The 21443-nt window shown below is 47.0% G+C and overlaps 1 protein-coding gene across 3 annotated transcripts in view; it reads left to right on the top strand.

Annotated features, from left to right (window-relative positions):
• XPO6 (exportin 6) overlaps nt 1-21443 on the top strand; it is a 49116-nt gene that overhangs the window by 5941 nt on the left and 21732 nt on the right. For all 3 annotated transcript variants that reach the window (XM_042864235.1, XM_042864236.1, XM_042864238.1), the window contains exons 2-7: nt 7688-7778; nt 9077-9189; nt 12394-12591; nt 14650-14809; nt 15213-15290; nt 18860-19313. In XM_042864235.1, coding sequence (XP_042720169.1) covers nt 7688-7778; nt 9077-9189; nt 12394-12591; nt 14650-14809; nt 15213-15290; nt 18860-19313 — 1094 coding nt within the window. The remainder of the gene's footprint in view (nt 1-7687; nt 7779-9076; nt 9190-12393; nt 12592-14649; nt 14810-15212; nt 15291-18859; nt 19314-21443) is intronic.

The following is a 21443-nucleotide window of genomic DNA, read 5'->3' on the forward strand; positions in this document are numbered from 1 at the left end:
CCTCCTGGTCAGAGGAGCTGCTGCATTTGTGTGACTCAGGAAGAGGAAGACACAGCTAAAACTTGAAGGTGTTTGTTGTAAGTGGACACCATGTATATCTCTTGGGAGTTGATCTATTTGCTGTGGACCATTTGAGTGAGGAAGTGTGTGTTTTTTTTCCTTCAGAATTTGATTTCTTCTTGGCACACCTGGCCCTGCTGTCCCCCAACGTGCTTCTGGCCAAAATGCTGTGGGTTTGGGTTCTTCCCCCCAGTACCTTTTTAAAACTTGGGTTATTTCAGATGAGATACGGGGGGATCTCAAAGTCAATGTGTTGTGTGCATTTGTTTGTGGGGCCAGCGCTGTGATCCTGTCTGTGCTTGCCTGCATTCCCCTCTGCAGAGGAAAGGGGAAGTGGTCTGTGCCCTGCAGCTGTTGTCTCACACCTGTGAGCATCACGAGGAAGGACAGGGCTGTCCTGTGCAGTGTGGGACATGGGAGAGCCCCCAGGGATGCCAAGTGGGTGAACAGACCGCAGTGCTGCAGTCACAGCCTTGTGCCCTTCAGATGTGACTTTCTAGACATCGCTGTAAGACTGCAAGTTCCTTTTGAACCCTGGGAGAGAAGCAGAGCACCGCGTGGTGCTTCAGCACCTGCAGCGTCCATCCAAAAAGCTCACTGACCCCTGCTTTTCTGATAAAGCCCCAGACAAAAGTGTGCCATCAGTGACAGCTTAAGAAATAGCAGGCAGCAGTTGAGAACTGTCTATGAGCAGCTCGTGGCTGCTGCAGGATTGATGGATCTAACTGTCCTAACAGCAGTTTTCATATCACCTGTGTGTACCCATCTGATGCCCCTGTGCTATGGCAGTTTGCAGTCATAAGGGAGAATACTGACTGTAGTCTGTGTGAGATGCTTCTACGCTTCTCAGCTGTACGTTGTGACTCTAGGAGCTATTTGTTTGGGGGAAATATTGTGTTGCCAAGTCTTCTCCAGCATTGGTTGCAGTGCTTTGTGATTGTTGAGTTGCCGTTTGTCAAGCAGCCTTTGTGAGCAGCAGAATGACTGCTGGATGGCCCCAGGGTCAGTTCTTGATCACAAACCATCAGTTTGGAAAGGATCTGCCTCACGCATCTGAGGCTGTTAATCAAAGTTCAGCCTTAAAACCTGAACACAGGTAACTGAACCTGCCTGTACAAGATGATTGTAGAAATATGATCCTGTAGGTATTCTAAAAGGTGCTTGATTACCTGTGTACTGATGATGTTTACAGGTAAGGTGATCTCTTTATCCTGCTCCAGAAACCAGCTTATCACTGCTGCCTTCTCATGGCCTGTTCTCTGTGCAGCGCTGTTCAGCCCATGGTTGTTTTTAGGCTGATGTTTAAATAAAGCACATTGATTCCTGAGGTGCAGTCTGACAGTTCTGAATTGATGAGCAGTAGAGGCAGGATTCCCCAGCTCAAGTGCTGGGCATCAGCTTTGTCACAGTGGATCTGAGCACAGCATAACATGTTCGCTGCCTCCTCCACTCTTCATTGCCCTTAGAACAGTAATTCATGACTTCTATGGCAGATTTTTGGCTTAAATTGCGATATAAGAGAAATGAGTTTGCAGAATCAGCACCTTGTCAGTGCGCTGCAGGAGTGGTGGCTCTTGGAGCAAATGAAGCAGAGGACTGCTTGCGTGCTGCAGCCAGGAGGTCTCCTGAAATGGCACCAGGAGCCAGCACTGCTCTCACGGCACTAGTTTCAGCCTAGTTTCAGTTCATGAAACCACAAAAACATGTCTGAAATGCAACGAGGAAATTGAGAGCTTGATATCATCAGCAGCGTGCTGCAGGGGAACACGTCTGCCGTGGGGCTGTACACTGCTTCCTGTCTGAAGGCTTCTGGGCAAGCTTTGCGGTTCTGTCTGAGACCTGTGGAATGTGTGTGGAAACCCAGTCTTCTCCTATAGTTAGCTGGGAACAAGGAGCTGCAACACAGCACTGCTTTGAGCTGCACAGCTCTGCCTCGGCGTAGCGTGCATGCATTCCTTCTGGAGTGTGTGTTGGGTGTCATACGGCTGTGTTTTGGTTTTTGAAGCACTCCATTGCACTGATTCTGTTGCTGCTGTGCTTCAGTTCTTCCTCAAACTTCACTGCACAGCGCAGCCCACAGCTGCTCTGAGGGTCACCGAAGCAGTGCCAATGCTGGTGCTTTGCTGGCAGCAGCAGAAGGAAGGCTTGTGGTGAATCATGCAGGCTTGAAATGACCCAGCACCTCCTGAGGCCATCACTGATGATGTGGGAGTTCCTGTTGCATCAGGGCTGGGATGGGGAGGGACTCTGGAAGACACCCTGGTAATTGGTAAAGCTGATGAGTAAGTTGTTGTGTCAGGGCACGTGCATACACATTATGTGTATAATCCACTTATCCTTTACTGCGTGCTTAAAAATGATCTGCAGTATTGTAAATAGTGTATCATAGGGTCATAGAATGGCCTGGGTTCAAAAGGACCACAATGACCATCTAGTTTCAACCCCCCTGCTACGAGCAGGGTCACCAACCATCAGACCAGGCTGCCCAGAGCCACATCCAGCCTGGTAATACATGGAAGAAAATACAGCAGCAAAATGTGATGGTTTGTATCTGTGCGTGTGACTGTCAGTAAGTAACTGCACAGAAGTGGATGCAGAAGGTTCCCAAGTGAAAGGGAATGGGACAGTATCATTTAGAGGCAGCAGAGATGGGGAATTAATGAATTTTGTTCTACCAGCAGTTGCCAATGTGGGCACAGTGGGAATTCCTGCAGGAGCACTTCTGGCTTGGGCAGGAGTGCAGTGTCCCTGCTGATACAGCGCTGCCCAAAGGACAGCAGGAGGCACCTCTGTGAGGCTGCAGCTGCAATTAACATCTTAGCAAACAAAGATGAGGAAAAAAAGGCTTTGTGCAGGAGGTTGCCATAATCTTGTCTTAGTGATATCCATTTCCAAGTGCATTAAAAAAGCCCACAAAACCTCTTGCTGTTGTCATCAGCTGCAGGGCCGTATTTGAGCATCATTTGTATGATCGATTCTCTGCTGAGCTGTTAATAGCAGCCATCAAAAGGTTAACAGCGTGGGGTTTTATGGCCAAGCATTAGGGGAAAGCTTTCCTCTTGCAGAAATGATCGCTTCATTTTCTAAGAGCATTTATTTATGAGAGTGCAGTGACAATCTGGCGTGGCCACGGCCAATGAAGCTGGTGGTTGGGGCTGGCTGAGGCACACAGCTTTCCTGCTTTGTAGCTCTGATCTTTAGAGAATAGAAAACAAAACTGAGGGGTAAGGGGATAAAAAAGGCAAGTGTGCTCTAAATGGAAGCTCTTCTGGAAAAACTTAAATAGCTTTAGAAGCTGTTATAGCTTTTATAAGCACTTTCATATTTCCCAGAATACCCAGATGCTTTTGTAAGAGGGAGAATGTCTTTGGTTTGATGTGAACTAAACTTAGCATTTTCTGCTCAAATAAACACGCAGGGTCGAAATTGCAGCCACAACCCAATTCCTGCGTCTGGCAGCAGCTCTCATCAGCGTGGCCCCAAGTGTTTTATCATTGATATTGCTGTCCTGTGTATTTTCTCCCACTCGCTGCAGCTCATCCTTGTGAGGGCTGAGCCTGTGACAGGTATGGAGAGACAGCTCCTTCAGAGCCTTGTCTGGTGCACTGATTTGGACCCTGAGCAGTCCAAAATGCCACAGGTAGGCAGCTATTAATGCTGTTCTCCTGAAGAGAAGTTGATGTCAGTTAATGGCACTCACCTCTTAAAATGGTCAGCTGGTATATCTAGATTTTGCTGATCCTTTTTATTTAGGGCAAGAGGAAATGGGCCTTAAGTTGTTGCACCAGAGGAGGTTCAGGTTGGGAATTTGGAAACACTTATTGTCAGAAAGAGCGGTGCTGCAGTGGCACTGCTGCACAGGAGTGATGGGGTCACCGTCCATGGATCTGACAGATCTCCTTTTTTTAATTCTATGATTTTTGGAGGATTTCCTGGATGAAGGATGTCTTTGTGGATATTCAAGTAATTGCTGTTCAGAGAGGAAGCTACATGCTCACCTGTGAGTCTTGCTCCTCTGGTTGTATGGGACCAGTATTAAAGGTTGGAGCTCAGAGATAAATGCTGTGAGTAAGCAACTGCACACCTCTGTCTTGATAAGTTATTGAATCGCCCTTAACAAAATTATCAGGACAGAACTGGGGGTGGTCAGGGCGTAGCTTTGCAGTGTTCTGGCTACTGGAGCTCCAACCCTGCTTGCTGGCAGCCTCACTGGGTCAGATGGGCAATTCCAAGAGTGACATTCTTGGCAGGTCTGCCACCAGTATCCTGGCACACTTGCTGTGTGTGTCACCCAACCATGCTGTGGCCGATGACGCTGTCTCAAGCTGTGGGATTTGCTGGATTTAAAGAATCCCAAGCGGTGGGGCAGCGTGGATGGTGACACATGGAATCTGACCTTGGCTGCCTTTAAAGAATTGAGAAGTGTGAGCACTGCTGGCTCTCATTGCCTGTGGGGCTGACCTCACCCTGCCTGCCCATCTCTGGGGCTGGGGCAGCCCCTGTGTGTCTGTGTGCTGCCTGGGGCAGAGGCAGCAGCTCCTTCCCCAGACCCTTTTTGTCCCTTTCCTCCAACACAGAAATGTCCTGGGGTGGAGGCTGCCTGCATCTTAATGTGAGTGGTGATACTGGAGATATCACAGCGGGGTTCAGCACAGGTCCTGCAAACAGTTCTGTGCTTATTATGGCCTCACTGGATAATTCCTGTGGGCTGTCCAAGTACAGTAACTTCCCTCTGCAGTTCTCCAGCAGCACACGTCCTTGCATCCTCTTTACCACGACCCAGTTATCTGAGAGCTGCATGCAAGTTGGATCATTGCGGCGTGCCCCATGCAAGGTTAACCTGGGGATACCCAGAGGCACTACCAAATGCAGAAGGCTGCTCTCTGCCTTTCTGTCATGCCCATCTCCAGAGTGGGGAGCATTTGGTGTGCAGCAGATAACGCGTGTGGAAACCTGGCTAGCTTTGGTCTGTGCAGAGCCCACTGCAGGTCCAGTCTGATCACTGCTGCTCCACCTGTGAAGCACTGGAACAGGTTGCCCAAGGAGGCTGTGGATGCCCCATCCCTGCAGGCATTCAAGGCCGGGCTGGATGTGGCTCTGGGCGGCCTGGTCTGCTGGTTGGCGACCTGCACACAGCAGGGGGTTGGAACTGGGTGATCTTTGAGGTCTTTTTCAACCCAGGCCATTCTATGATTCATCTGCCCTCGGCCACACCTCAGGAACAACAGGGAGAGGTCAAGTGGGAGCATAAAGCAGTCACAATGCAGGTGGCACTGAGCTGGGATGAAGAGTTAATCTGCCTGAGAGTGGGAAGGCCCTGCAGAGGGATGTGCATCAATGGGCTGAGGCCAACGAGATGAGCTTCAACAGGACGAGGTGCCAATGCTGTGCTTTGGTCACAGCTTTTGCAGTGCCAGCCTTGTGCTCCTCTTCCCTCCTGCCCCTGACACTTGGGATATTGCAGCAGTGCTGCTTAGTGTCAGAGGCCGTGTTCCTACAGTCATCTTCCACATCTCTGAACTGAGGTAGCAGGGAGTCAGTGGAGGATGCAGCAGATGGTCAGTAATGAAAACTGCAACTTCCAGAAGCAGGAAATGAATCTTCATAGAATCATCACCAGGGTTGAAAAAGACCTCCAAGATCATCCAGTCCAACTGTCCACCCATCACCAATGTTTCCCCACTATATATTTCCCTTAGTACACCATCTGAATGTTTCTTGAACACTTCCAGGGACAGTGACTAGCAGCTCCCTGGGCAGCCATTCCAGTGTCTGACCACTCTTTCAGAGAAGAAATCTTTCCTTGCATCCAACCTGAAGCTCCCCTGGTGCAACTTGAGGCCATTCCCTGTAATCCTATCACAAGGGAGAAAAGGTCAACCCCCACCTCACCACAACCTCCTTGCAGACAGTTGTAGAGAGCTATGAGGTCTCTCCTGGGCCTCCTAATCTTGAATCTTACCTTAAAAAATCCAGCAAGATTAATCTTGAGTATCCTTCCTAAAGGAAGTTTGACTTACTCATCCCAAACCCTTCATGTCCTGCTATCTCTGTGCAAGGAGCAAGTGCTTTCCATTGAACTAAAGCAATGTGGAGCATGGGGATGGAGAGAGCAATGCTTCCAGTGGGGAAGCCTTACTCCAACGAGTCAATGGGAGCCAGCATGAAAACTGCCTTATGGGTGTTGGGCAACCGAAGCTGCCAGTGGGACTCTGTGTTATGGAAATGCTGAAATTCTCTCTGAATCTTACTGAGAGTTAAGTAGGTTAGGAAGGAATTTGCAACAGCATGGAGCATCCAGGAGAGAAATTCACAGAAGTGGCTGCTCAGCTGTATCCTGATGTCTCAAAAGCTACAGGGCTCTTCAGAAGGAGCTCTCACTACAGCACTGCTTCTGTTTGGGCACTGGGGGCTGTGGGATGGGGGGGCAGCTCAGGGGGCAGCTGCCCACAGAGGCCACGTGCACATGGATGGAGGCAGTGACTGAGTGCTTTGCTTTCCCTTAAGTTGACAGAGTGGCTTTGATTCGATTGTAGGCTATTTTAAGCCGGTTGCTCGCTAGCAGAATGTTCTATTTTTTGCTAATGTAGTCCTTGCTTTCTAGAGCACGCGTTTTATGGGGGGTGATGGGAAGGGGATAGAAGGAAAACAAGAGGCTGAAATCCTGTCTTCCTTTGCCGAACAATTGAAGATGATGGGAGAGCTGGGAGTGGGCAGCAGTGGTGCTCCTGTGGGCTGTCCTGCTCTGCTCTCTGCAAAGGGCTGCCAGGCACTGGGTGCGTTGGGTTTTATTTTTAGAGGCAGAATTTTCAAGTTTTCTTCCCTGGTTTGCGTTGTTTCTACACAGAGGGAAGTTGGGCCCTGAATCTTGCAGCATTTGTTGTTGACAGCATGAGTTGAAAACGTGAGAGGGAGGGGAATAGCATAGCCATGGACCTGCTGCTTCCTAAGGCCATCCATTATTGGGTTCAGTTGAAAGGGAGCTGCAGTGCAGGTAGAGGCCATCCTCAGCGCTGGGATATTACTGGACTAAAATCTCGGCTCCAGAGAGGCATGAAATTGCTGTAACCTTGACTCACCCATACTGAGCTGTAACTATTTCCAATAGTAAAAGCTACAGGGGGCCCAAATCTTTAATCAAACCTCTGAATGCTTGCGTGTCCCTTCTCAAAGGGCTGGAAATGCTTTCATCTCTGGAGCTGCTGCCCCCACAGTTCTTTTGGTGCTGCAGATGTGCGCCCTTCTAGGCATCAGCTGGAAGCATCTTGGCTGGAATTTGCTGTTTTTGGGAGAATCATGTGACACGGCTGAGCTGATTTGTGGCTACTGACTGCCCCCAGGGGCAAGGAGGAACCTTTTCCCACTGGTGTCGCTGCTTAATGCAACTGAGCAAGTGATCCTTTAGCGATGGTCCCGACTTTCCCTTTGACTAACCTTGTTGCTGCTGGGTGCAGTGAGCAGTTTGAATCCTACACTGCTTTGCTCTTTTTGTCTGGATTTCATTCTTCTGCTTTCGTGGCACAAAGGATGTCGACCTCCAAGTGCTGTCTTTTAAGAAATCATCTACACTGAGCGCAATTCAGAGTGGAAATCTGCATTAACTCCTTCCTCTTGATGATGTTTGCAGGCATCTGAAGAGGCCTCGCTCCGGGCTTTGGAGAGTTTGATGACTGAGTTCTTCCACAATTGCACAACGAATGAGAGGAAGCGGGAGATAGGTGAGTGCCTGCTCCTTCCAAGGGCCAGTCCCACTGCGTTGTGCTGCCTGCAGACCTCAGCAGAGGTCACTTTGTGCTTTTATTAAACAAATACAGCAGGGAAAAGTGCCCTGTCCGATGCAGAACTGGCATCACTGTCTCTCCTGCTTGTGTGAATTGAAGTAAGGGCTCACGGGGGTTTGGGAGATCCCACCACAGGTAACTGACATCAGTGACTGCTCCTGTGAGCATGGAGCTGCAGATTCTTTTTACTGAGTGGGAACTTGGGTGGAGGAGGGATGTTGGTTTTTTTTTTCTGCCCGCATGGTGTTAGGCTGCCTGGCTTGGAAAATGCCCACCTTCTGCCTAGAGATGGAGCGTGGACTTGAGGAGTTGTCCTGCCCCAGGGAGGGAAAGCAGAAGAATGTCCTAATTAATGTGAAATGAAGGGGGAATAAACAGTGAGATTTCATTTTGAGCGGTGTTATTAAATGTGTCCTGAAAACCAGCAGAGATCACCCTGGTCCTCCAGAACAGCTCCTTTCTGCTGTGCCTAATGGGCACCAATAGGTCATTCTGCTTTTCTTCTCAAACTTCTGCCACTTCTGAAACTTCAGTGCAAAGGTATGATTAGTGTGAAAGATTTATTCCAAAAATCTGGATGAATTATTGAGCAACTGGCCAACTATTCTTCTGTTGAGATCACCTGCAGTGCTAGAGTGGATCTCCATCGTAGCTTTTCATTTAGTCCAAGTGGAGGTATCACAAATACCATTGCTGTGTTCCCTTTCAGTATCTCCCTGTTCTCCTAGTCTAGCTGCAGGAAGGAAACCCACTGTGAAGGCTGAAATGTAGCCAGCCTGTAGCACAGCCCTTGCAGCTTCTCCTTCCTGCCCAATGTGATGTGCAGCTGCTTGACCTGAGGTACCCACCATCATTGGAGCTGCTGAGGCTTTTGGTGCTGACTTACCAAGCCAATGTCTCCTGAAGCGATTCATAGATTCATAGATTCATAGAATCCTTGCATTTAAACAAGAGCAATTTTTTTTGTATGTTCTTTTTCTTTCCAACTTGTCTCAATATCCAGCACTTAGCCCAGTGTAGGACTTCTGTCATTTGACACATTTATTTTCTTTCATTGAAGCCAGCTGTTGGATTATTTTCAAGGTTTTTGAGTGTGATACCCCCTGCCCTGGTTGTTGGAGAGACCCTGGACGTGGCTTTTTTTCCTGAGCTCGGTGTGTGCTGTATGTGCATTGTTATGACTCTGTTTGCAGCTTGAGTATTTTAATGCATTTTCTAATTCTTTGTTTTTTCAGAGGAGCTTTTAAATAATTTCGCCCAGCAGATAGGAGCCTGGAGGTTCTGCCTCTATTTCCTGTCAAGCACAAGGAATGACTACGTGATGATGTACAGTCTGACTGTGTTTGAGGTAAGATGTGTGCTGTTGTCTGCACGGTGCATTCTCCTTGTCTGATGCAGTTCTGTATGACAATCGATTCTGTTTGAAATGTTTCTCTGAAAAGGCAGCCTTAATGAGGACAGTGATACAGCTTCTTTTATTGCTCTCTCCTAAAGAAGTTATTTGATGGCAGGCTTACAGTAGGAGAATCTTTGTACATAAATTAAGGAATTAACTTCCTGGCATCTCTAAGTACAAACTACCTGCAGTTTGAGAGGCTGCTCAAGTTTTCTGCACCATGCTTTTAAGAATTACTTCTTTTTATACTCTGTTTATAGTAGAAATGTGTATGGCTGCCTCCTAGCAGCTGCAAACTGTAATGCTAAGGGGTGAAACCAAATTGCTTTTATCTTTGAAATCTCTTTTTCTGACGTGCTCTTTTTGGAATTACATCCTGCAAGCTTGTGTGAGTTCTAGAAGGAAGGTCACTCTTAGAAGAGCATGTCCCACTTTCTGCTTATTTATAAAAGAGAAAAAAAGTTATGGTTAAAAGCCTGAGTGTTGGTTTGTGTAGCTACTGGAAGAAACAAAGTGTTCTGTGCAAACTTGGTCTTATCAGCTCCTTTCTCAGTGAGCAGTGCATTATCTTTCCCTGGTGATACTCTGGGGTTTGGTTGTGGTCAGCTGGGTCTGTTTCTCTTTTCTTTGGGTCTCTGCACTGTGTTCTGGGTTGGATTGCTGTCTGAGCCTTGCTCCAAACTCAGGGAGTGTTAATACCCTCTGCAGTGACCTGCTCTACAGGCAGAGCAAACAACTCTGTTCTTAGAAGTTGCTTTGGCAATTTATGTGTCCGTGTTGTTGTTGACTTCTTAAGGTATAAGACTCCATTTATCCAGGGCTGTGAAGGGAGGAGGATGAAGTAGATCTGTCTACAAATGGAATCCGTGTGGCCCTTCACCATCAGGAAAGCCCTCTCAGAAAGGAGTGGCAGAAGTTGTATGGAATGGATGTTACACAGGAACAGTAATTAAACTGATTTTCATGAAGAGGAAAACGTGTTTGGTTACTGAGCCTCCGACTCCCTGGGCAGAGGGAGAAACTAGTACTGAAAAATAATTGTGCCCAGAACTAAGCAGAACAAAGAAATCACTGTGCAAGTGTAAAGTGAGGGAAGCAATCCACAGCTCAGCTGAGAGATTAAGATCTCTCAGTGCAGAAGCTGGCATTCCTGATCTTAACTTTGTTTTTGTGCCTTTGGCCATTCCTCTGCAGGTCTGCAGCTGTGCCTTGTTCCTCAGCTCTATGTTGAGTGTTGGTCCAACCATGTGTAGGGACACAAGGCTCATCCCTAAAACTTCCTCTGAATGCTGTGTTTTCTAGATTATCCAAAAAGCTAATAGCTGACTTGGTGTAAAGGCCCTCCTCCTGGCCCCCTTCCACATGAACTATTGTCTCCTTTTGCTCTGGGAAAAGAGAATGCTTTCCCAAGAACATTTCTCAGGAGAAGAAAGCTGCCACTTTCACATGAATGGGGTGAACTGTGAACACGAGGATGGATATTAATGCTGAAGCATCTGCCAGTTTTATGGGTGCTTCAGAAGTTGTTCTGGTCTTGCAGTTGGAAACTGGGCCATTGTTGGTTCCTAAGCAATGCTTCTGGATCCTCCCTAGGGGAAAGGAGAAAAAAAAAAGCCTTTTAACCTTTTTGAGACACTCTGTGTGTCATGTCTATGAGCCATCTATATGTGTGTATACATGTATATATCCACCTCTGCACACTGAACTGGAACCTTGGTACTGTATCTCCGATCTGCTCTGAACATAAGCATAGCTTTCCATGTCACACAGAAGCACTGCACAGCATTCCCTGCTGTTGCATTTTCCAGCTGTAAGCCTGCAAACAGCTCCAGATAGTGTCCCTGTAAGAGGTCTCCTGTGTAAATTATCCCTAGAGGCAGAGCAATTAATGCTCCAGAGTCCCTAAATGGGATTGTAGCATGGCAGGAGAGCAATTTGTGACTCTTCTTATGGATTTTGTCTGCTTTTTTTAAGTGGACTAAAAGCTTTCTGTTTAAGTGATGCCCTGTCACTGCAGAATCACTGCTCGAGGAGCAACCTTCCAGCTGAGCTCCAGGAGACCTCTGGGGCCTCGGAGCTCTCGAGAGCCAAGCTTACTTCCCTTCTGTGTTGTTATTCTGCCTCATGCAGGGCTATTTTTTCCTTTTAGAAGGGGAAGTGGGGATGGCCAGGGTTAAAAGCTAGAGAAAAGCAGCCAGCTCTGCTTGACCCGAGGCTGGTTGGTGTGGTGATGGGCCATGTGCCATCTGATAGTAGCAGTCGTCTTTAGTGAAAATCTGATTTTGCAAGGGTTCTGTGTGTCTGATACTGTTGTATTGGGTGTGGAACTTCATTTTTTATTAGAACTTGTTCCTGTACACTGCATGGCTTGTAAGAGGTGGGCTCGGTGAGCTTTGCTCAGCAGCCTCAGCACTGCTGTCTGCCATTGCCCAAGGACCCCATTATGTAGCAGAGCTTTTCAGAGGTAGTGGAGCAGGGTCTGTGGCCTCTGAAGCTGCTCTTGTTCTGCCTGCCTTAGTTCTCACACACTCATCCTTGTGCTGATACAGATAGCAGGGTTAGGGCTGCTGAGTAATTGTGGCATCTGAAATGGTAACTTCACCTAGAGAGCCTGGGTCAGAGCTCTAACAAGGGCAGTGTCTTCTCTTTTAATCTGCTGATGTCTCCTTGTTTTCTTATCTGCAGGTCTGCCCATGGCAGCCGAGAAGCTTGAACTGCATCACTTGTAGACACTTATTTTTTAACTGGCTGTGCATGGACAGATCTGAAAGCTATGGCCTTTCCCCCTGCCCCAGCATTGTGGCAGAGAAGCCTAAGGCATGAGATGCAGCAGCGCTGAGCAGTGCTCTGTCCCTGCACTGTGTGCCTGAGGTCTCTCCATGAGTACAGCTCATGCTGACTTTCACAGTAAGCTTTGTAGCTGCACCTCAGGCTTTAGGGGATCAGCTTTTCCCAGTTTCTTTTTTTTAAAGAAAGCAATAAGTTATGTCTGAAAAGCTGCTGATAATATATATGTTAAGATGCTTTTCCTTCAGGCTCTATACCTGGCATCATTAAGGTTATCCTATTCAGACACCGAAGTATTTATCTTCAGTGAAGCATGTCATGTCAGCTTGTTTAAGATGGACTCATTAGAGAGCTCTGTTTCTTTTCCAGAACCTAATCAATAAGATGTGGCTTGGGGTCCCATCTCAAGACAAAATGGAGATCCGCAGCTGCCTGCCCAAGCTCCTGCTAGCTCAGCACAAAACTCTGCCTTACTTCATCAGGAACAAACTCTGCAAAGTCATTGTGGATATTGGCCGACAGGACTGGCCGATGTTCTACCATGACTTTTTCACTAACATCTTGCAGGTAAGAAGCTTTCCAAAGGTACTTTTCTTGCCACCTAATTCTGGTAGCTTGTGTTACCCTGAAGAGCTTTGGCACCACATCACGTAAGGTCACCAGCTGAATGCTGTTGGGATGTTTGAGGTCTCATCCAGAAAACTGGGTGTATTTGAGGCTCCTGGCTGAGTTGCTGCCATTAGTTTGAATGTTACTTGTTTGAAATACAACATCTTCAGGTGAAGTCTGGGCTTGACTGGCAGCTTGCTGTTGCAAACGTTGTCTTTTAGTTGAGTACTTTGTTTCCAGTTCTCCCCAAAACGTTCATAATTGACTTAGAGTCCTGCTGTAAGCTGAAGTGCTGCTCAACCTTTTTCTGCAGACATAATTACATTGTCTGAATGCAGCCATGCCCACAGACAAGCCCCAAGGCAACTACTGAAATAAATCAACATCCCTAAGTGTCAAGGGTTTTTGCTAAGACAAATGGATCTGGTATTAACTGCAGAAGAAAAAGAGCCCGCCTGGCATTCCAGGCTTGTTTTGTTGCTAACTGGAGAAATCTCTTCTGAAATAGCTCTTTGTAACCACATAGTGCAGCATGCTGCATTTTTTTTTCCTGAATTGTCACTCTGACAGTAAGTATTTTATAAGACAACTGTCTATATTTAAGTTTTGGCTTTGATTACATCTGAATTTGCAATTGCAACACTTTGTAATCTATTTAGCCATCTTTAGTGCATACAGAGCCCACTTTAGGTGTCAATTTTTCCTTAAGCCTCTCCTGTGGACTGATCATCTGAGGGAAGTGCTCCCATTAATAAGTTCCTGTAGCAGAAACCTTCAAAAAAAGTTCAGATAAATTGGAAGAGAAACACAAATACCTCAACTTCAAGACCCCAGAGAAGTGAAAGCAAAACACAGCTCCTGTGCTAGAGTTGCAGAGCCGGTTGATCTCAGATTTGTCTTCTGAGATGATCTGAAGCAATTATTTGATTCTTGAGCAGCAAATTGATATCACAGTACTCTAAGGGCTCAGTGCCACATTCCCATGGTTCTGGAACACCTTCAGGGACAGTAACCACACCGTTCCCTGGGCAGCACTCAACACTGCCCCACCACTCCTTCCAAGAAGAAATTGTTCCTAATACCCAGCCTGCTATCAGCTCCTGTACCATCGTGCTTCCTTTCTGGAGGCCAAAGTCACATACATCCAGACAAAGAGCTTAAAAGTGTTTTTTTCCCCCAACATATTTCACCAAAATACGCAGCCTGATCGGTATTAGGCCAGTTTGTCTCTGGTCTCATGGGCCACTGAGCTGAAGTCAGCCTGCACTGTTTAATTTATGACTTCAAGGATAACTTGCGATAATGGTGATTGACTTTAGATTTATTTTCCTCCTGGTGAGGGCAGTGCATAAATCATTTTGGATGTTTCAGGTTGAGAGATCGGGGTGTCTTTCAGCTTTTTCCCCACCTGAATGTGTCTTTAATATCCCAATGGCTAACGAAGGCAAAAATCCTTGCTTTCTCTGCTCCTATTCCTGTGCATTCTGTACACGGTGGAAGTCATCCTTCTAGGGTAAATGTGATTTCCAGCATGAAGTACAGTGCAGGCACAGGCAGAGGTGCACTCCATGCCTGTGTTCTGTTGCCACCCAGTGCAGCTGTCTGCATGCTGTTGAAAGGAATGGTTTTGTTTTTCTGTGGGGAGCTGCCTGGCTGATGGTGCAGGCTCTGAGCAGCAGCCCCATTACCTGGTGAAACCATGGGTACTGTGGTTCTGAGAAGTGCTGATGTCAGCAGAAGGCTGGGAGGAACAAACTGTTATTGGTAAACTTGCTGGAACAGAGAATGCGTGCAACATCATGATGAAAGCTCTCGTGAAACCCCAGAGACTGCTATGGTGCTTGAACTGTTGCAACATCATAGGTTCATGTCTCAGGAAATGGAATCCTTGCAGCACTGCAAGCTCAGAGCTGTTCTTCTCAGTCCTGGAACAGCTGTGAACTGCAGGCAGAATTGCTCATCTCCTCTTTGTGATCTGAAACTTTTTCAGAATGCATTCATGCCTTTTCCTTTCAGTTGATTCAGTCTCCTGTGACCACTCCTCTGGGGCTGATCATGTTGAAAACAACCTCAGAAGAGCTGGCGTGTCCACGGGAGGATCTGAGTGTAGCCCGCAAGGAAGAGCTACGTAAGCTGCTGCTGGACCAGGTGCAAACCGTGCTTGGACTCCTCACAGGTATGAGCTGGTGTGCTTGCAGCTCTGAAACAACCATCTTCCTTTCTCAGCCCTGTGGTGCTGGCAAGTTTGCAAGTTCTCAGAGCAGTGAAGCAGGGTGTGGGTGATGTAGTGACTGGTGGTGCTGCTCAAGCACTTGACCTTTGGGTGCCCCGTTCAGAGCAGTACAAAGCAAGCTGGTGTAGCAGAGCAGTTCATACAGCTATGTGTGTCCTTCTCTTTATGAAGAGGGATTGTGATTGTCTTATCTGAGTGACCCTGAAACACATACTGAATGCTTGTACACGCAGTGCTCCTCGTTAAAGCCCTTGAGATGTGTTTGAGAGGAGCTATCTGTCTCTGGTATGTTAGTTGAATCAGTGTTTCTTTATCAATCTGTTCTAAGAAATATCTCTTTGGCTAGGTATTTTGGAGAGCATCTGGGACAAACACAGTGTTACTGCTGCCACTCCGCCACCATCCCCAACTTCAGGAGAAAGTGGTAAGGACAGCTAAAGCTGAGTCTTTATCTTCAAGCTTCCATGAGCTTTAACTTGGAATACCAGGTATAGGTTCCTTCCTTTGCTGTGTTTCCTAAAGCTGTTCTTAGGCCAACATATTCCAGGCAAGAACAGCTAACTTCAGCTGAAGAAGCCATTGCCATTGCAAGGGATGCCCCACTTGAGAATGCCACCTCATTTGGCAGCACTGTTGTCCTTAGTTGGCTAAAAGCATTCTGAAGTGTCAGCTCAAAATGCTGTAACATCACTGAGTTGGCACTGTTATATGTGAATTTCAGCTCTAAGCACATCAAAAGGCAGAGTGAAGCAAAACTGAAGCCTAATTCAAAAGCAGAGTGACAGGACTTTGTGTGTCTTTATTGACACAGTCTATTTCCTCCCCACTCCTGCTAGTCTTTTGCAGAGCTGTCTGTGTGTACTCATTTACATACATATTAATTATCTTTGAAAAGGACAGTATGTTTCTTTGTCCTTCATTTATCCTGCTATGAGGAAAGCTGTGGGTGCAGAGGGTTCCCCCAGGTGTAAGGATGAGATGAGAACCATTTTCTGTGGTCCTCAATGTGGTGTTGGCCTGTTACGTTCATCTCACCTAGGAGGTAACCAGCAGCATGTGGTGTCTTTGCTCCACCTCAGGCTACAAAGCAGATCATGCAGTGAAATCAGTATTTTGTTTAAACACTCGAATCTCAGATCTGCCTGCTTTTAACAAGGAAAAAAGAAAGGTTTAGGCTCTGCAAACCAATGATGTTGGTTGTGCACAGTGAGGTGATGAAACGCCCCCAAGTGTTTCCAAGCCCCAAACGCCCCCAAGTCCATTGCTTCTTTCTCTGCATTAACACCAAGTTGTGTTCTGCGTGTTAAGAGTTGGATCAGATCCCTTATGTGTTCAGATTTGTCTGTAGGACCTTAAGCAGTTAACTGAAGGCTGTGGATGGCTTGCCTGCGCTGGGTTGCACTGGTCAGCACCAGACTGTGCTGGTGAATGTTGGTGTTTGGTTTGTTCATGCTTTGATACAATTTTTATGTTTAAATCAGAGTTGGATTTAAAGAATTTCAAGTGCTTATTTTCCTTAGACCTTTAAGACTTTGATATTTATCCACAAACCACAAAAGCTTAAATGGAAAGCACTATTATCTTGATTTTAGGGGGGAAATTCTACTGTGGATATATGACATTTTTGCATGGAAGTCTGTGCTGAATGAGTGCTGTACTTTTTTATATTGTTATATTTTTTATTATTGTTATATTGACTGCTTGTGCAGTCTGTAAGCTGACCAAACCTTTTTACGTGCATGTTGGTTACATTTGGATCTCGTTCATACAGCAAAGCATTCCCACTTGCTGGTGGCAGTCATTTTTTGTTGCGTTTTCCTAGCTCAGATAAGGCCACCTTCTTGTCCTTTTTGTATCCTGGTGAAGGTATTGGTGTTCCAAAAAGCAAAATGGGCTTCTATCAGAGCTGAAATCCCTTTAGGAATTGGAATATCCATTTGTCCTTTTTTGCACAGGGAAGCAGAGTGCAGTGTTTGCCACAAGTCCTGTGTAGTTTTAAAATAGCACTTAAAACCTACACTAAACTCATTTCTCATAGCACTTAAGCCAAGGAACTCCAGTGTGTGCAATGGTGGGTAACGTTTGAGGTAAGGGATTGTATAGGCACATCAGTACAGAATTCACTCAGCAGTGATCTCTCAGCCTCCCAGTGCTGCCTGTGAATGATTTGTATCTCTGTATTTGATTAATTCCTTCCTTAAATGTGTTTGGTCATGTATGGCAAACAAATGCACAAACATTTGTTGCTGCTTCTGCAGAATTAGCACGATCCCAGCTCTCCCCTTGTCCATGAATGCTGTTCTTCCTGTAGGTACATCACCTGTTTGCAGAGATACAAAGCGTATCTTAACATCCTTTGTCCTCTGCACTTCAGCAGTTGAACTGGACGCAAAGCATTGGCACCAACTGCTCTGAGTTACAGAGCCCTGGTTCACACGCTGTGGCTGTGCACTGGCAGCTGAGAATCTTCAGGTCCTGCAGTTTGCTGGAAAGCTGGATGCACAATTGCTTCTGTGAGCAGAATGCAACGCATTGCAGCATAACTGTGGCTGTGAACACTGTGCTGGGGCTGTTCTGATATTAAGACCAGCTGTGGGGTTATCTAATGCAGCTGAGGTGGTGTGATGTCTTACAGTTCTGGAGTGGGAGAGAAAGAGGTGTGAGGCATGGCAGGGAGTTATCAACTTTGTGATGCAGAGCATCCATCTTGATGAAGGATGGAGACTTGGGAGTCTGTTCATCATGCATGCTTTTGAGTACTTGGAAAATAGCTCAGTAAATCATACCAGCAGCGTTCGTGCTGCTCTTGTGTTGGGTCATTTCGCTTTCAGAAGGAGTTATTCAATTTTCTGGGGGGATAACTTTAAATTCCATAATGTAGCAAGTGCTTGTGGATTTGTAAAGGTGAAGAGATGGTTTGCACTCGAGGAAGAGAAGTTTCAGATCAGCAGCGTGACACAGAAAGCTGCTGGGGTGCTGGATGGATTTGGGCTGCACTCACATCTTCCCTAGCAGCTGCAGTTCTGTATTCTGTATCAAGGAGGGTAGAATAGAGGCAAAAGCTTTGTGGAACAGTGATAAAGGTGGCTTCCACATAATTGGGAAGAAAGGTGCAATCCCAAATCCAGAATGAGGAGCTGCAGCAGAAGACTGCTACTGGAGTGAAAAGGAGGAGGGGAATGGAAATTTTTTCCTTTCTTTGGATAGAGGAAGTAGGAAATACAGTTTGCAGTTGCAGTTTGCAGCAGAAAGGCTGTCTTTGCCCTTTGTATAGTTCAGCTGTGGAACCGTTGCATAGAGATGTTGCACGTATGAAGCATATATGGCCTCAGCTACAGACCTCATGAATCCATGGAAGAAAAATCCTCAGACTGCATGGAGTTCTTCAGAGTGCTCTGGGCTCAGGAAGCCTTTGCATGGCAGTGGGCAGAGGCTGAGCAGTGCCACGTGCATTTGCCATGGGCTGTTGGTCACTTAGAAGTGCTGGGCAAGGTTTGGTTCTCAGCACCTTACAGAACAGGTTCTCTGCTCTTACAGAACCCACAAGCTGTCACGTGCAAGCAGACACAACTCTGCCAGCTTTTGATATAATATGGACATGCTGCAGAATTTATGCAAGCTCACACCAAGAATGCTCAAGTTCTTGAAGGGAATCAATTTTGTAACAGATCCCTGGTGTACACATCATGCTGCTGTGGTTTCATTTTGCAAAATGCTGCGTGTGCCCTTCTCAGTAAGGCTGATGGAGCAGTACAGAGCTGCCCCTTGAACTTGTTTGTTGGAAATAGACCCCCAGCAATCCCTCTGATCTGATGTGTAGGATATGTACGAAACTTCAGAATGTCCCAGAATATAAAAAAAGCTCTCCCATCTCGGACAAATCTGCATGCTAACCAATGCCAGAGGCTCTGGTGGCTGTTGTGTTAAGGCTGGGGCTTGCAGTTGCGACCCTGGAAAGTAACTGCCTTGACCTGCAGTGTGCTTTTCCCCCAGGTGACCTGCTGAGCAGCCTGTTGCAGAGTCCCAGCGCAGCCAAATTACTGAACCAGCCAATCCCCATCCTCGACACAGACAGCGAATACATCTGCTCCCTGGCTCTGGAGTGCCTGGCCCACCTCTTCAGCTGGATCCCTCTGTCTGCCAGCATCACCCCTTCACTCCTCACCACCATCTTCCACTTTGCCCGCTTCGGCTGTGACACACGGGTCAGGAAGATGTCCTCAGTCAATGGCAGCAGCCAGAACGTGGGGCTGGGAGCAGAACGGGGCCGGCTGGGCGTCCTGGCCATGTCCTGCATCAATGAACTGATGTCCAAGAACTGTGTGCCTATGGAGTTTGAGGAGTATTTGTTACGGATGTTCCAGCAGACTTTCTACCTCCTGCAGAAGATCACTAAGGAGAACAACGCCCACACGGTGAAGAGCCGGCTGGAGGAACTGGATGAAAGGTAAGAGAAACTAAGCAGCTGAGCAGCTGTGCTGGGGCCTCTTGCTTTCTAAAGGACAGTCTTTATTGATTTGCGGTCATGCATGGTGTGTCTAATCACCTTTTTTTCAGAGTTCTGTGCTGGTGCTGGCAGGCAGAAAGGTAGGTGCTCGCAGGTAAGGTTCTGCTCAGGGGCTCAGTTTGCCAAGTGGCCGTGGTGGCGCAGGTTTGTGTTCTTTCCTGTCCTCTTCCTCCCCTTTCCCCGTTCGTTGCTGTTTGACTGCAGGTCTGAGGTGGCAGAAGAGCTGACCCTGCCCTTCATTCAGTTGTAACAGAACAGCAGAAGAGGCACAGCGAGGTAAAGGCATTGCAGCATTCCCTTCGCTGGTCGGTATCTGCCTTCTCTGTCATAAACCCAAGCACACAAAGAGTGGGTAGTTGTTCTGCAGTCCTGACTCGAAAGGAAAGTCTCATGCTCTTTATTGAGGTGTGACAGCTTCTTTACTCTGTTTGGGTTTTTTTTGTTGTTGTTGGTTTGGTGTTTTTCTTTTTTGCTTTTAAACCTCACTGAATGGCAGCTCAGGGAGCTCTGCTCTCAGCAGCGAGTGCCTGGAGGCAGCAGAGGAAGCAGCAGCTCAGCAGCTGTGTGTTCCTTTTGCTTTCCAGAAAGTCACTGACATGCTGCTTGCCTACAACAGCCTGAGTCTTTCATATCAGATATTGCTGCTTGTAGGAGTGAGATTTGTCTCACTGTTGTGTTGAGTGGCTGAACCGACGTGCTGACAGTGTGCCGCTCGGTGCTGCTTTTCAGTGCCTGCAGTGGGGAGGTGGCAGAGCTGGTGCTGATGTTGGCACGTGTGTTATCACTGTGTCAGTGTGCTCAGTACCTGGCTGTGGATGCGTGATGGTGGAAATGCAGCAGGAAGGATTTTGAGCTTAGTGATTTTTCTGCGTTATACCTACTCAGAAGTAAAAGTGAATTTGGAAACCAGTTGTGGGCTTTTTGAGGAGCTGACTTACACGGTTCTTCCACAAAGCTCCCTTTTCCATACCTTTAGATTCACTTGCAGCTCTGTGATGCTGGATCTAGATGAGTTGTGGCTTTTGTTTAACAGTGAATTCTGCTTGCTCGTTTTGAGACTGACTCCCTCTGACCTCAGTATAATTCCTTCCCCAGAAGTAAGGCACGTCCCAGTACAGAGGAAACGTGCTACCTCTGCTTATGGGATATGTGCGGAGAGCCAGGGTTGTGCACTTGTCACCTGAGAGCATCTTCTTGACTGACTGACAATCCTGAACAAAGTTGGTACTGATGAAGTTGTCATACCTCAGTAGATCACATCCCCGGGGCATGCCTGCCCCAGGTCTCTTTCAGCAGCCTCTCGCGGTGGTGATTCCTTTTGTTCCGTTATGAAATCAGTTTTGGAAGGATTGTGCTGCTGAAAGAGTTGAGAAAAGGATTTAGCTTAAGCTGCTTTACTGGTGTTGGCTTCAGCTGGAAGATGGGAGATGAGGATGCAGAATGTCCAGTATGGATAGAAGTGGGGCTGTGGATGTTGCTCTGGGGTTTGCAAAGCTTGGCACAAAGTAAGAATTTCTTTGGTCTCAGATCAGAACCTCTTAAAAAATAAAAACAGATAAAAGGAAGGAAGCGTTTGGGTCTGGATATTTATTTTTGGCTTTATTTTTGAAGAATTTGGTCAGTGGTCAGGTGTGTTCAGTGCTGATTCTTGTCAAGCAGGCAGTGCCAAAGAAAAGGCTCGTGTCAACTTTATGCATGATCAAAACATTGGATTATTTTATAGATTTATAATAACAAGCAGTGTTGCAGCTCTGTTGGCTGGTAATGCTTCCAGCCTTGAATGCCTTGTGGTTAGAAGAAGCGTTTTTACTCAGATCAGTTTGCAGAAAGGGGAGCGAGGCAGTACAACAGAAGAAAACTGCTCACCTCTCTGAAATCATGCTAAACCAAACTTGCTGCTGCTTTTTGAGAAGAAGCTTGAAGTACTCTTACGCTTCAGAGCTCCTTGTAGCTGGGAGGGATGGGTTTCAAGGCCTGCAGCCTTGGAGCTCTGCTGCTTGTGCGTGGTGTTGCAGTGTGTCTGTCCATGTATGATGGAGCACTTCACTCTTCTGAGCACAATCAGTGTGA

This window comes from Lagopus leucura, unplaced genomic scaffold, assembly GCF_019238085.1.
Source record: "Lagopus leucura isolate 7727_CA_CO unplaced genomic scaffold, USGS_WTPT01 Super-Scaffold_760, whole genome shotgun sequence".
NCBI classification, from domain to species: domain Eukaryota; kingdom Metazoa; phylum Chordata; class Aves; order Galliformes; family Phasianidae; genus Lagopus; species Lagopus leucura.